The 16,832-nt window shown below is 39.4% G+C and overlaps 1 protein-coding gene across 7 annotated transcripts in view; it reads left to right on the top strand.

The window, feature by feature from the left end:
• Positions 1-11,732: 11,732 nt before the first annotated feature.
• svilb (supervillin b) overlaps positions 11,733-16,832 on the top strand; it is a 42,409-nt gene continuing 37,309 nt past the window's right edge. For 2 of the 7 annotated variants that reach the window (XM_058069435.2, XM_078794762.1), the window contains exon 1: positions 11,735-12,307. In XM_058069435.2, coding sequence (XP_057925418.2) covers positions 12,247-12,307 — 61 coding nt within the window. In that variant the 5' untranslated portion in view covers positions 11,735-12,246. Of the gene's footprint in view, positions 12,308-16,832 lie in introns of all 7 variants that reach the window. The other 5 variants (XM_078794761.1, XM_078794764.1, XM_078794763.1 and 2 more) reach the window with 4 other exon arrangements.

The following is a 16,832-nucleotide window of genomic DNA, read 5'->3' on the forward strand; positions in this document are numbered from 1 at the left end:
TTATATCATAATTACAACTTTGTTACCTTATAATTTCGCCTTTCTCATCTCATAATTAGGACTTTCTTATTTCACAATTTTTACTTTTTATCTCATAATTTTGACATTCTTATCCCATAATTTTGACTTTTTTATGTCATAATTTCAACAATTTTTGTCATAATTATGACTTTTTATGTAATGACTTGTGGCTTACCATTGGGATAACTTGTTTTTATCAGTGGCGGAAACAGGCTTCCTTTGCCACAAAAAGGTGAAAGACAAAATAATTCCAAAATTTGGAGACGGAAGTGTTTAGTTGGCCAATATTCATCTTGTAGAGAGAAGTGCTTTTTCCATTATTGAAGAACATTCTAGTAGTTTTCAAAGGTCCAACAAAGGAGAAAAACGCAATGATGCCGTAAACGTATACAAACGGTCCAATCAGATTTCTCAGATTTGTCATGTCTTGTACCGCTCACAGCCACCAGGGGGTATATTTTCCCTTTATCAGCATTCACACACTTTGTGGGGAGGAAGGGGGGGTACTGTCAGTTCTTTGTGAGGATTGCACTAAAGGGTACAATGCAATGCTGGGTGTAAAAAAAAAAAAACAACAACACATATTTGCAAAGATATAGTATACTTTTTAAAAAATATACAGGGTTTTTAGATAAGAGTTTTTAAATAGACTTCTAGAAAAATAGCCTAAATTGTGACCTGTCAACAACAACAGACGTGTATGACTTTGTCATCCATCACTGTTATGTAGCCTTTGTACACTTGTAGCATTTTAGCAAGGCAGAATCGCGTCTTTTAGCATTTCTTGTAAATTCTCGATGTCGCCTTACTTTAAAAAACAAAAAACAAACAAAAAAAACGAAATAAAATAAAACAAAGCATCGCATCACATCGCAGCCAAATAAACAAAACTTATGCTGGGGGTTATTTTTTTACATCCGCGCTTGTAACCCACCGGCCCTTCCAGCTGGGGGCGCTGTAGCATGGCAGTCATGTGATCTCTCAAAAACAAGAGGTGAGGCAAACAGTGAAAGTGAAAGTGAAATATAGCCCCGTAATAATTGGTATGGCAGGTACACGTGAACATAGCAACATCATGTGTCATGTGACTTTTCTACTACAGGTGACGTCCAACATGAAGTGATTATGCACACTTGTGATATTTTCTATTTTCATATGAGATTTAAGTGCTTTTTCTACATCTTTTTTTCTTCCTTGCATGGAATGCAAGCGACAGAGGAAGCGGGGGGGAGTTTTTGTTTTTTTTCATAAAGTAAATTTGCATTTGGTAGTTTAAAAAAAGGGGAAAAAAAGAAGCAGCGACGGGCAAAACAAATGTGTTTCATAGTTTAATTTACTAAACTATGCCAAGTATTTAAAAGCTATTTTTAGAGTAAAAACAGACGTCATTGATTGTTTCCTTTTATCTTTGTATGTATAAATATGAGGATAATACTTCATTGTGTTGTACGATACTGCAGTCCCATTCAGAAATAAACTCTTTGCATGAAAAACGTCTGTTGTTTGTCATCACTTAGTTCCTTTGTTGGAGTTTTAGTCCCTTTTTTAAAAGACGACTTTGACCTTCCAATTAGACTCATTAGAGCTTCGAGTCAGGCCAGCGATGGCGGCGCCAGGATGGTATCAAAGAGTTAGAAAAGTTGGCACATTTTGGGAGCGAGCGAGCGAGTGAGCTGGCAGCTTTGCAAGGCTTGGATGGCGGCCATTTTTCTTGTCTCCTCTGAGTGTGCTTTGGTCACAGGAAGTGGTCCATTAGTACTTCCTGCTGTGTTAACATGACATAAAATGGCCATCGGTAAAGTTTTGTGGAGATCCAGCAGGGGACATATGTACTGTATATATACATATATACATTTTACCCCCTCTTTTTTTATTTTATTTTATTTTTTTTTGTAATAAAAAAAATCAATCAATTAATAATAATGATTATTATTGGAATTATTAGAAAAGCACATATGCTTCACAGCTAGACCCGAGTTCAATTCCACCCTCGGCCATCTCTGTGTGGAGTTTACATGTTCTCCCCGTGCATGCGTGGGTTTTCTCCGGGTATTCCGGTTTCCTCCCACATTCCAAAAACATGCTAGGTTAATTAGCGAATCCAAATTGGTTGTTTGTCTATATGTGCCTTGTGATTGGCTGGCGACCGGTCCAGGATGAAGCCCACCTGGTAGGCTCCATCATAACCCCAATCCTAGTAAGGATAAGTGGTATAGAAAATGGATGGATGAATTTTTTTTTTTTTATATTTAGGTTCCTTTTCAGTGAATATCTACTATTATTTTAAGCCAGTGTCATTGGTATTGAACAATATGTTTATATATAAACAATATATAAACTGTTTATATATATACGTATATCTCCCTGTTGGTATGATGCAGTAGAGCTGTACTACAATAAACATATCGTTTAATGAGTTGATAATGATAAACTGAGTGTATTAAGCATCCAATCACGGTTGGCGGTGCCTAAGTCTTCCACCAGAGGACGACAAGAGACAGGATGGTTTGCATGTTATGTAAATGTTGCTCCCTTGAGTGAGTTAGCAAAGGAATCGTTATATTTTATTCTTGTGCACATGGAATCATTAACTTTATTGACACAAAACTGCAAGCTAGCTTAAAACCATGCACATACTTAAGCATTATTAAAGTTGTGTTAAGTCTATGTAGAATGCTTAGTGATAAACTGTCATCATTGCATATTCAAATCCTACCAATGAACTTGAGATTGGACTTTGGAGGTCAAGTCTAGGTGCAGTTCTGCAGCAAGCAGGCGAGATGTCGGTCTAGCCCAGGAGGACCAGCAGCTGATAGGCCCTGGGCCAGCTCCTCCTGGCTATTTATGGCAGACGCCGGACTAATGGAGGCCACTTTCTTCAGCCCATACATGGTGGGCCCAGGGTCGGGTTACCACGCCGGTTTTAGGCCCACCTTCTTCAAAGCCTCTTGGTGGGTCACCTCTCCCAGTCCATGGAGGAGCACCACTAATGACTGACTTCAAGAATCAATCTCATCACCTTTCCTTGCTTCCTCTCCCCTTGCTCCTCCCTCCTTCTTCTCTTTACCGCTGAACACATCAGAGATATTTGTTTTTTTTATTTTGGACTTTACCTGCTCTCACCTGCAGCCACCTCGCAGCAGTGAACCCTCAACTTTGTCTTCGGAATACATGTGAGTACTGACCTTGTTTATTTTGTTTTAATGAAGTGACTGCATGTGTTGACCGATCTGGGATGTACCCCACCTCTTGCCCAAAGACAGCTGGGATAGGTTCCCGCATACTCGCAGCCCAAGTGAGGCATAGAAAATAATGGATGGATTATGAGGTCACAAACGTGCAAAATATGGTAATGGTAATGTAATGGTAATGGTAATGGTAATGGTAATGGTAATGGTAATGATAATGGCTTAATTTCATTTGAACATGCATCAGATTACAATTGAATGCATCCCATAATCAGTTCACAGTTCCACATGTCCAAAAGGAGTAGGAAGAAGCAAAGCTTATTAAATCCTACCCCTCCATCTGGTACTTTTACAATCACTAACTGTTACATTTGTTCACTTCCTGCTTTCCATAATACAGTTTAAGTTTTTTTTGTTTTTTTTTTTAATAATGTACCTCGTACCGAAGTACTCGGTGATATGAGCATCCAATGCCATAATGGGTACCATAGTAAGTGTCAATATAGTGATATATATAGCACATCATGACTGGTTCAAGACTCTTCATCCTTGTATTTAGCAAACATCAACTGCTTGTATTGTTTCTTGAATTGGCTCATCGTTGTGCATTGTTTGAGGTCCTTACTCAATCCATTCCATAGTTTGATTCCACATACTGAAATGCTATGGCTAGCATAACGTAGTCCTAGCATAGAAGTGTTTCAAATGTACTTCTTCCCTGAGATCATATTTCTCCTCTCTTGTAGAGAAGTATTGGATGACATATTTAGCTAATTGGTTGTTTTTAGCGTTATGCATTATTTTAGCTGTTTGCTAAAATAAAATATTAGCAACACAATATGATGCAGTGCACATGCACACCACAGCTAAGCACAATAACAATAACAAACACACGCCATGGCATCACAGTGATGTCACAGTGTTGATTTTAGTTGGGGAAATACTTTTTTAAAAATCCCTTCTTGTACTGTACATCCTGGCGAGATCAAATTCAATAGTTTTTCTCACCTTCTTTATGAAATTTTTTGGATACTTGGCAGGTTATTTCGCAGTTGTACGCAATGAAAAAGCGATGCTTGTTTGGGCACTCGTTCAAACAGACTACTTTGTTACATGCGATGTTGTCATGATGTGCTATATATATCACTATATTGACACTTACTATGGTACCCATTATGGCATTGGATGCTCATATCACCTCATACTTTGGTTTGTGACAAAAAAACTTAAACTTTATTAGGAAAACAGGAAGTGAACAAATGTAACAGTTAGTGATTGTAAAAGTACCAGATGGAGGGGTAGGATTTAATAAGCTTTGCTTCTTCCTACTCCTTTTGGACATGTGGAACTGTGAACTGATTATGTGATGCATTCAATTGTAATCTGATGCATGTTCAAATGAAATAAAACCATTACCATTACTATGTTGTACAAAACTAGACGAATTTCACCAAAATGTTGGTGAAATTGTACAAAAACTGAGGTGAGACTGTATTTAGAACATGAACATGCATTGTAAATCACACTGGAAGTCAGACCTTTTGTTTTGATGGCCGGCCCTTTGTTATGTTATGTTATGTTATGGACTTATTATGCTCATTTTGTATTGAGGTGTGGACCCCTGTATTATCATCAATTTCATTTCAGACACATACAGTGCGTGGTCTATAGAACATAAAAAACAACCACATCGATATAGAGCAGCTACACACAATAACCTGCACAGAAAGCGTTCTAGATCTTCCAGAATCAGCACCTATTCCAGCTTCCTGCCAAAACAACTAAAAACCCACCAGTTTAAATCCGTTTTTGATGTCTAACTTTTTATATCTGACTGCTGTGCCCCACTTTTAGCCTTGTTTTTAGCCTGGAATGAATGGATGAATGTTGTATTTTAATGCATCTTTTAGTCTGTTTTTTTACTCAACTCTATTTTTTTTTTTTTACTCAACTTTATTTTTCTGGAAAGCATCTTTGAGTAGTTTGAAAAGTGCTATACAAATAAAATGTATTATTATTATTATTAGATCTTCCAGATTCTTCACCTATTCCAGCTTCCCACTAAAACAACTAAAAACCCACCGGTTTAAATCCGTTTTTGATGTCTAACTTTTTATATCTAACTGCTGTGCCCTGCTTTTAGCCTTGTTTTTAGCTCGGAATGAATGTATGAATGTTGTATTTTAATGCATCTTTTAGTCTGTTTTTTACTCAACTTGATTTTTCTTCACTGTATAGCATCTTTGAGTATTTTGAAAAGCGCTATACAAATAAAATGTATTATTATTATTATTAGATCTTCCAGAATCTGCACCTATTCCAGCTTTCCGCCAAAACCACTTTTTAATATTGTCGGTAATAATGTAGTGGAAATGTGGTCATTACATATTTTTTGTGGGACTACCCATGTATCAAAATGGAAAAACCCACTGATGGAAAAAAGATACTCGCAACTCCAGACATTGGTGAGCTTCTAATTTACATATAACACGCTATAATGCACAGACGACTGCTTTTGTTTCATTTCTTACACAACATAAACACAGCGATGACGCTGATGAATTGCTACTTACAGCTTTCCCGTCTGACTCTTCCACACGACCAAGTAATGCTGGAAAAGAGTTGGAATTCAGCAACAGTTTGGCAAATAGTCCTGGTTCGTATTGGCCCATATTCACAAAATATGAAAAATATTTTTCTCTTGCTGCAACTCCATACACTTCTACCTGATGCTCGTGAGACCCGAAAGAACATTTCCTGGGAGCCATTGCTAACACCGTAAACAGACCGAAGCAGAGCTGAGGGAGAACAGGCCTACAACATATCTGGGCATGCCCATAAAAGGAAGTCCAAATTGCACTGAATTCACAAAACTTCCAAATTCGCAAACCTTATTATCTGAAACTTTGCTATATTTTAGCACAAGAATACAACATTCTAACTACATTTATAGGTCAGAAAAATGGGGAAAACGTAATAGGGCCCCTTTAAATCTTCCATCAATAGCCCCAAAGAAAAGAGAAAGCAAAACAATCTGTAGTTTTTGGGACGATTTCTTATTCATAAGATTTGTTCATGGGTAGCATAGGACTTCAAAGGAAGTATTGCATCAAGATGTTTTATGATTTAAATGGAGTTATCCAATTGTTTTGTTTTTGTTTTTTTTTTTGCTTTCTTTTGGCTTTCTCCTGACTACGGAATCGCCACAGTGGACGTGCATACTGAAAAGAGTGCTCCATCATTGCCGCTGTGCAGCAGCCAGACTTGTGACCACGAGAATGTTGTTGCTGCTTCTCAGGTGACAACATGGCGGTTAGCGTGCGACACACTGGTTCACCGCATTGTGATTGAGCGCTGCTTCTTGTGCAAGTGTAGCGTGTGTGAGACACGAGTGTTCCGCACCTGCTCGTCCCGTCACAACACGTGACGACAGGACTCCAGATACACATAGGGGAACTTGTATGGGTCCCAGACTCTCCATACAATTGTTGTATTGAAGACCACAGGTGTAAACTGTGATTACTGATACTGGAGGGCACGGAGTCAGCCAGACTTCCCTAAAATGAAAGTTAAACTAGGAGAGGGCAGAATTCAGATGAACAACAATGGTCCTTCACTCGATAAAAAATGAAGCCTTTTCCAGCTTCATGTTGTAAATCAGGGGTCTCAAACACGCAGCCCGCAAACTAGAGATCTAGCGACCTAAACGGTAGCCTTCAAGTTATTTCCTTTAAACTTAAATAGCCAAAAACTTACCACTTCCACACGGATAGGGAGGATAACTATTAACAGTTATTTAACTTTTAACATGAACATTAATCAAAAGTAATAATTTTTTTTGGTACATGATACCAAACAGCAGGGGTCTCAAACATGCGGCCCGCGGGCCAGATGTGGCCCGCAGGACACTACTTGGGGGCCCCCGCCTTGATATGAAAGTTTAATGTTAGTGCAGCCCGCGCAAGTTTGATATGGATGCTGTATGGCAGGGGTCTCAAACTCAATTTACCTGGGGGCCACGGGAGCTAGGGTCTGGGCAAGGCTGGGCCGCATCAGGTTTTCCAAAAAAAAAAACGTTATTAAAAACGGAAAAATATACAAACTTTTTCAGTGCTTTGGTTCCGATTTTCTACAATAAAAGCGCTGATAAAACATTCCACTGTTCTCAAATATCTTACTTTTTATTTTTCTGCACAAAATAAGATGAAAGAAAAATAATCAAAGGTAATAATTTTTTCTGGGTACATGATACCATACAGCATCCATATCAAACTTCCGCGGGCCGCACTAACATTAAACTTTCATATCAAAAGGGGGCCTCAAACTAGTGTCCTGCGGGCCACATTTGGCCCGCGGGCCGCATGTTTGAGACCCCTGCTGTATGGTATCATGTACCCAGGAAAAATTATTACGTTTGATTAATGTTCATGTTAAAGGTTAAATAACTGTTAATAGTTATCCTCCCTATCCGTGTGGAAGTGGTAGGTTTTTGGCTATTTAAGTTTAAAGGAAATAACTTGAAGGCTACCGTTTAGGTCGCTAGCTCTCTAGTTTGCGAGTTAGCATGTGTCTCAAGACCCTGCAGTTGCGCAATATGTTGTAAATAAAGAGTATAATGTGACTATAGTCGTGTTTTGTCATGTCTACAGGGCTCTAATAATGCTTTGTTCATTTTAATCTGAAAAAAATAATTTGTCTACCCACCAACTATATGTGGTTTCTTAAGTTTTTATTATTTGCTGTTTTATTATTATTATTATTATTATATTTATTTATTACTGATTGATTGATTTTCTTTATTCTTGATTTGTTTATTTATTTTTCATCTTATTTTGTGCAGAAAAATAAAAATTAAGATATTTGAGAACAGTGGAATGTTTTATCAGAGCTTTTATTGTAGAAAATCGGAACCAAAGCACTGCTCCAGTGGCCCCCAGGTAAATTGAGTTTGAGACCCCTGTTGTAAATAAACTAATGGCAGGATTGTTTTTAATGTAACTTTTAACACTTTTCCGACCTATAAATGTAGTTATTCACGACTTAAACGATGCCAAAGTTTCAGAAAATGAGGTTTGCGCATTTAGAAATGAGCCGTAAAAGAAGTTTGGCTTGGCTCTGAACGCTCTCTTTCAGTGAGCTTTTTCTAACACTGGCTCACTGTGATGTCACAAGGAGTCCGACTTCCTTATATGGGCATGCGCTGCAGGCCAGATCTAGGACTGCCCTCTCCACAGCTCTGCTTCTCTTTGTTTACGGTTGTTAGCTATGGCTCCCAGGAAATCTTTTTACGTGGCAAGCTCAGGCAGAAGCGGTTGGAAATTGTGATTCCCAGCAAGGGAATTTCACACGGTACTGTTTTTCTGAACAGGAACATGAAATATCTGCCAAACTGTTGCTGAAGCCAGAAGCGATGTACGCCTGGAAAGGTGTATTAATATCGGGCACGCTATGCGTGCACTTAGTAAACACGGAGCTACGTTACCATCCTTGATTCATACACGGTAAGCCAGGGTTCTCCAGCCGGTAGCTCAGAAACACTTCTTAATTGGCTCTCTGAAGGCTTTATTCGTTTATTATCAACTCCGACACCCACAAAATTATAAAGTGGGGTTCGGGAGTAGTCCGGAAGTGCTTGGGAATGTGACTAATCATATCAGAGTAGAATAAATTACAACAAACTGTTTTGGAAATCTAAGGAAATACAGCCTGGAACCAATCAACAAATGATTATTATTTTATTATTACAGTAATAAAATTATTACAAGATGAAGGAAAATGTTGAAAAAAGTTGTTGATTTTTTGTTTTTGGTAGTTTGAAACGTATGACCTTGAGGAATAAAGCTGTGTTGTTTACCTTTCTGATATCTAAACAAGTTAGCCATCAATTTGAAATAAAATAATGAAGCAATTAAGCATTTCAAAGTCTATATATATTATAATTTTTTTTAAAATCTTGCGAGGATGTACAGTAGAAGAAGTTATTTCTTTTCAGTATTTCTCAAACTAAATTTTTTTTTATATATATTTAATTTTTATTAAGGGCGGTACGGCGGTCACATGGTTAGTGGGCAGACGTCACAGCGAGGAGACCAGGGTTCGATTCCCCCCTCGGCAATCTCTGTGTGGAGTTTGCATGTTCTCCCGTGCATGTGTGGGTTTTTTCCAGGTACTCCGGTTTCCTCCCACATTCCAAAAACATGCTAGGTTAATTAGCCACTCCAAATTGTCCATAGGTATGAACGTGAGTGTGAATGGTTGTTTGTCTATATGTGCCCTGTGATTGGCTGGCCACCAGTCCAGGGTGTACCCCGCCTCTCAGCTGAAGACAGCTGGGATAGGCTCCAGCACCCCCGCGACCCTCGTGAGGAAAAGCGGTATAAAATGAATAATTTTTTGTATGCTCAAAAACCCTCTAATGAGACTGAATGACAACAATTCTGCAAAGATGAGTGGGTCAAAATTCCTCCACAGGACTGTAAGAGACTCATTGCAAGTTATCACCAACATTTGATTGCAGTTGTTGCTGCTAAAGTGGCACAACCGTTATTAGATTTCGGGAGCAATCATTTTTCCCCCATACAGAGCGATGTAGTTTTGATTATTTATTCATTGTTTAATTTAAAAACTGCACTTTTAGATACATAAAATCTACATGTGACGCAAGCTAGCGATAAAAGATAAGACATTAGCTCACAGTTCGTCCATCAAGGCGACACAACAAGGCTGAGCAGGCGGTGGTCTTGTAAACACAAGCTCTGGTTGTGGACACAGTGACCTCCTCACAGCAGCCACTCACAACACATGTTGCCTTATTAGGGGTGTCCAGGCCCGACTGGGAAGTATGCGTGTGTGTGTGTGTGTGTGTGTGTGTGTGTGTGTGTGAAAGGGTGAGAAAAAGCCTCCAGTGCACCACCACACTGCAACACATGCACACTCACATTGTATACTTAATGCAAAAATGTTATGTGTTATTATTATATTATATCTATTAGTAGAAAATGCATTTCAGAAATGATCATCCAGGGCTGAAATACCGATACTAATCACATGGATTATTCATAATAAGTGCTGTTGGCCATATGATGCCATATGAGCCTCGAAAACTCACCATACTCCGTAGCGTGAAATGTTCTACAAAAGCCGTGCTAAAGCTTTTTGATATGGCATCCTTATTTAATAAATAGGGTTTATTTGTATGCAGTTAATGTCTTCTTCAACATATTTGATTATCTCGCAACGAAGACAGCTGGGATAGGCTCCAGCATGACTGTGACCCTTGTGAAGATAAGCGGTACAGAAAATATATGTATGGATATTCCACCTTAAAAGTGCTTTTCACCACTAAACCACCAGAAGTCTATCTACAACCTTTTTAATACACACTAGAATGTCCTTGATTACTTCACTCAGGCCCGCAGGACACTAGTTTGAGACCCCCGCCTTGATATGAAAGTTTAATGTTAGTGCGGCCCGCGCAAGTTTGATATGGATGCTGTATGGTATCATGTACCCAGAAAAAAATATTACGTTTGATTAATGTTCATGTTAAAGGTTAAATAACTGTTAATAGTTATCCTCCCTATCCGTGTGGAAGTGGTAAGTTTTTGGCTATTTAAGTTTAAAGGAAATAACTTGAAGGCTACCGTTTAGGTCGCTAGCTCTCTATATATTATATTATACATATATTTGGTGCACGATGGTCGAGTGGTCAGCATGCAGGCCTCACAGCTAGGAAACCAGGGTTCAATTCCACCCTCGGCTATCTCTGTGTGGAGTTTGCATGTTCTGCAAGTGCATGCGTGGGTTTTCTCCGGGTACTCCGGTTTCCTCCCACATTCCAAAAACATGCTAGGTTAATTGGCCACTCCAAATTGTCCATAGGTATGAATGTGAGTGTGAATGGTTGTTTGTCTATATGTGCCCTGTGATTGGCTGGCCACCAGTCCAGGGTGTACCCCGCCTCTCACCTGAAGACAGCGGGGATAGGCTCCAGCACCCCCGCGGTAGAAAATGAATTAATATTATAGCTATATATACATATGTATATATCCAATGTGTTCAGTAATGCTAAGAGTCCACTGAGCCGGCGCCAGTTGGTGCCAGTTGGTGCCAGTTCGCGTCAATGCAATTTGCTGTGGCGCCGAGTGTCAAACTGCCTCCCAACTAGCTTGTGGTGACAAAAATTGAGTTTGGCGCACCACTTGCATCAAACAATCAACGCAAAGTGTCCACCAAGTGGAACCAAATGTCGCAAACAATCCACCTATTGGAATCGACTGGAATGTAATGGCACGCGCCACGTAGCGCCAGTGATGCTATAGGAGTCCACTGGGTAAAAAAGTGAACTGTAAAAATTGTCATTGTGGATCAGTTCGCTTTCTTTTAAAAATGTCATAAATTTTTTTTAAGAAATTTATATTTTACAGCATATTTGTGAAGAACAAACATTGTCTTAGTGCGGCCATCAGCCATGTTTTTTGTTTACATGAAAGGTTCCCATGACAAACCAATAGGAACAGGATCAAAAGGTGATTGGCAAAGAAAGATGGGGGTGTGGCCAAAAGCTAGAAATAAACAAATAAACAAATAAACAAGCCTTACACAGGATTAGCACAAATCTGCTAATTTGCTAATGCTAAGTGATATTCATAAGGTGTTAGCTTCTATGCCAATGCTACACCTTCACTGTGTAGGAATCTACCTGGCTTCCAGGAAGCCCAAAATGGAGACCCCCCCGCCCCAATCGTCCACCCGCCCCCGCTCCAATCCTTGTCCCTGAGTTTCTATCATGGAGGCTAATTTCTGACTGTAATCTGATTACACCACTGAGCGGCTTTGGCGCCCTGCTGTGCTGTCAACTTCACACACTCGACTTGTGTGACATTGTGTGACTGGGGTGAGGAGCGCTGTGTGCCGGGTGGAGGTGGAGGTGGTGCTGGGTAACCACTCGGACTCGTCGGTTAGCAGACTCTCGCCTCCTTCCTGCTGCCCGGCACCACCATCCTTGGGGAGGGGTGGGAGTCTTTTGCCTCGAAACATGTTCCGAAACCCTTGGATTTCTGGTTACCATGTCAGCCACGTGCAGCACTGCAGCACAGGTAAGGGGGAGCATCTTTGCAGTCAGTGACCACCTGTCCTCGTTTGCCTTGTTGTGATCAAAAATAGCTGATATATGTGTGTAACATGGGTGGGCAAACTACGACCCGGGGGGCCACATGCGGTCCATCAAGCATTTGAATCCGGCCCGCCAGTTGCTTTCTAAGTATTTCAACTTTTAACATACAAACTGGCAACATGACTTGCAAGTCGGATGTCTTATTTAGTTAAAAAAAAAAAGTAAAATTAAATTACATAATTTGATGTGATCTGATGTTTAAAGTGCTCCTGAAAAAAACATGGGACATGGGAATATACGGCTGATAGTATAACTTTTACAGATAAAATTAGACAAATAATTCAAGGAAAATTATAAGCACAAAATAATTTAAAAATGAAAAAAAGTGCTCCTGAAAAAACATGGGACATGGGAACATACAGCTGATAGCATAACACGTTTACAGATAAAATTAGACAAATAATTCAAGGAAAATTATAAGCACAAAATAATTTAAAAATAAAAAAAGTGCTCCTAAAAAAACATGGGACATGGGAACATACAGCTGATAGTATAACTTTACAGATGAATTTAGACAAATAATTCAAGGAAAATTATAAGCACAAAATAAAAAAAAATTAAAAAAAAGTGCTCCTGAAAAAACATGGGACATGGGAACATACAGCTGATAGTATAACACTTTTACAGATGAAATTAGACAAATAATTCAAGGAAAATTATAAGCACAAAATAATTTAAAAATGTTAACAAAAATAAAAAAAAATAAAAAAAAAGTGCTCCTGAAAAAACATGGGACATGGGAACATACAGCTGATAGTATAACTTTTACAGATAAAATTAGACAAATAATTCAAGAAAAAATATAAGCAAAAAATAATTTAAAAATAAAAAATAAAAAATAATTTAATATATATTCTGACCCCCCAGAACAATTTTATTAACTCAATGCGGCCCCCAAGTCAAAATATTTTCCCACCTCTTGTGTACATGTTAACCAATCGCTGCTGTAACCCCAATGCGCTGGAGAATGTCATGCATTAAACTGTAAGCTTTGGGTGTTAAACTCAAGGCCTGCATGCCAGATTTGGCACACTACATCACTTTGTGTGGCCAGCAAATGTCCGCTTGTCAATATTATCTCCATTTCAAAATATAAAATATTATAATAATATATAAAATAAAAACGGCGGTCTAGTGGTTAGCACGCAGACCTCACAGCTAGGAGACCAGGGTTCAATTCCACCCTCGGCCATCTCTGTGTGGAGTTTGCATGTTCTCCCCGTGCATGCGTGGGTTTTCTCCGGTTTCCTCCCACATTCCAAAAACATGCTAGGTTAATTGGCCACTCCAAATTGTCCATAGGTATGAATGTGAGTGTGAATGGTTGTTTGTCTATATGTGCCCTGTGATTGGCTGGCCACCAGTCCGGGGTGTACCCCGCCTCTCGCCCGAAGACAGCTGGGATAGGCTCCAGCACCCCCGCGATCCTCGTGAGGAAAAAGCAGTAGAAAATGAATGAATGAATGAATATAAAATATAGTTGAATTTGTTGGTTAAAAACAGAAATAGGCTGTCTAGACTGCTATTGGCCGGAAAATGTGTCCATCATTACTCAAGGGGCCTCATACTGCAAAATGTTTTTTCACAGCTGATTTTGACTGTTTTAATTATTTGGAAATATGCATTTTAGTGTGGAACAGTAATTGTCAGTAAGTTGTTTTGACAGTTGTTGTCAGTGCGGTCGACAGATAAATACCATTCTGTTTCCCAACACTCCGTTCAGAGTCTATTTTACACCTGCAGACTTTATTAATAGAAAAATCCCAGTCATGGTCGTCGCCGGTTAAGCTTCTCTATCCGCCGCTGCCAGCCTTGAGCGTCTTCGCCGCTTGTTGGCAACCTGCAGGCGTTTCCGAGGAAAGCTGAACTGACGTGACGTGCACGGGGCTTTCCGGGCAACAGATCCCAGTCCACGCATGCGTGCACACACACACACACTGCAGACATTTTTTTATTTCACATCCTTATTTATATTTTACGATACTTATGTTTTTGTTTTATGGGAAGTCACCGCATTTAAAAGCAGATATGTTTTGTTGGTGTCAAAAAGGGAAACAACTTTGGCCGCTGTGCTTGTTGTACACGGGACATGCACTTTTCTTGGGGGTGTGTGTCATGTGACCTAAACACCCATGTTGTCTTATACAAACCAATCACTGACTGACTAAGTGACATTCAATTGGCTTTTTCGTTACCTTCTTTTGAAGTTTTCACCCCCCCCCCTAAATACATTCCGTGCAATCAGTCTGTATTTTACCACTCGCAAAAAAGCTACCATGGCAACCGTCATTCAATCCTCCATCTTGACAGTTCACGCCGTAGCCGTAGTATAAAGTTGCAAAGTGACCTGGAAGGAATGTCTGCTTGCATTTGATTGACAGACATGTCACTCAAGACATTTAGATGCTTCTTCATGTAAAAAAAAAAAACTAAATATCTGATACTTATAGGTTATCACATGGTGCCAGTATCAGTATGATACTGACACTTGGGGGCATGATACCTGTCCCGATACCAGACAAACCATGTGATGATCTTATTATCACATACTATTTAATCATGAGCTTATTATCACGTACTATTTAATCAAAAGACCATTTTGTTTCCAGAAAATGTTCAGTTTATTACATGTATTATATCTAAACAGTGTAAACACAATAATTGCAAAACTATTTCAACAATAATATTTTATCAACAGTCTTATCTTATCAATGTCTGACAATTAAAGTTCCATTAATCAAGTTTGGGTTTTTTGGTGACTGGAGAAGCACTAGGCACTAAGCACTTGTGTGCTGTTCTCTGATTGGTTGTTTCACGGGCACGATACCAGAGCAGTGCGCTCTGAGTGGACAGCTACGGGGGCTGATACTGGACATGGTTAAACTCTATATTTTATCAGTATCACTGCCCTGGGCTTTGACACAGTATCATTTGGGCCTTTTCCCGTGTCCTTCATGGGCAGTTTCTAGGGTAGGGGCCAATTAATACTGTAGTATGTGATAATTGAACTTAATTCCTGGTCTTTAAGTTATATTCTGTAAGTCATCTGGACATATGCTTGATATTCTACCCTGCATATGAACATAGAGCAGCATTTAAAGCCGGGATGGAGAATCCTATTTTGAATGATGAGGTGGCCTAGTAATGAAATGTAAACGCTACATGGACTCATCATGGATGATGTTAAAATGACAGCAAAAAGCATAGCGAATGACAAAACATCAATGCGACCCAATTGAGGCTAGGCGGTATAGAAAATAGATGGATGGATGGATTGGAATGAAATGCTAGTGTATGCTCAAGGGAGTGCTTATCGTGTATGCGATGTAGCGCTGAAGCGGACTCAAAATAAGTCCGCCCCCATCACTTTGGCACCCTTTCTAGTGCCGCATATAGTGTATATCCGCTGCTTTCTAACTATGTGCTTCATACTCTTTCATTCATTCATTTTCTACTGCTTACCCTCATGAGGGTCGCGGGGGGTGCTGGAGCCTATCCCAGCTGTCTTTGGGCGAGAGGCGAATCACAGGGCACATATAGACAAACAACCATTCACACTCACATTCATTTTTGACAATTTGGAGTCGCTAATTAACCTAGCATGTTTTTGGAATGTGAGAGGAAACCAGAGTACCCGGAGAAAACCCACGCTTGCACGGGGAGAACATGCAAACGCCACACAGAGATGGGATTGAACTCGGGTCTCCTAGCTGTGAGGTCTGTGTGCTAACCACTCGACCACTGTGCAGCCGTGCTTCATACTAAAGATGTTTAATACTTTGTTTTCTCCACTATGGTGTATTCTTCTTTTCTATCCCCTCCTGCTCCGGACCAACTGCTCCAAATTTGCATAACAACAAAACATCAAATAAAGTGAAATAATACTACATATAACAGGGGAGGTGTATCTTACACTGGAGAAACAAATCTGTTAAGCATATATGGGCATTTAAAACAATGGTAATGGTAATGGTAATGGTAATGGTAATGGTAATGGTAATGGTAATGGTAATGGTAATGGTAATGGTAATGGTAATGGTAATGGTAATGGTTTTATTTCATTTGAACATACATCAGATTACAATTGAATGCATCACATAATCAGTTCACAGTTCCATGTATCCAAGAGGAGTAGGAAGAAGCAAAGCTTATTAAATCCTACCCCTCCATCTGGTACTTTTACAATCACTAACTGTTACATTTGTTCACTTCCTGCTTTCCTTATATAGTTTAAGTTTTTTTTTTTTGTCAGGTACCAAAGTACCAATAATACAGGCACTGTACTATCTGCCCCGATGGCTGGAAAGGATAAAATTCCTGTCACCATGGCAGGTTATTTCGCATTTGCACTCAATAACAATGCAGTGAGTTGGCAACATGTAGTGTGTTTTGTTTGGGCACTTCATTCCACAGAAAAATACAGTACAGGGCAAATGGACTAGTTTGTT

Source organism: Doryrhamphus excisus, linkage group LG11 (genome assembly GCF_037039965.1).
Source record: "Doryrhamphus excisus strain RoL-2023G ecotype Guam linkage group LG11, RoL_Dexc_Guam_v1.1, whole genome shotgun sequence".
Lineage (NCBI taxonomy): Eukaryota > Metazoa > Chordata > Actinopteri > Syngnathiformes > Syngnathidae > Doryrhamphus > Doryrhamphus excisus.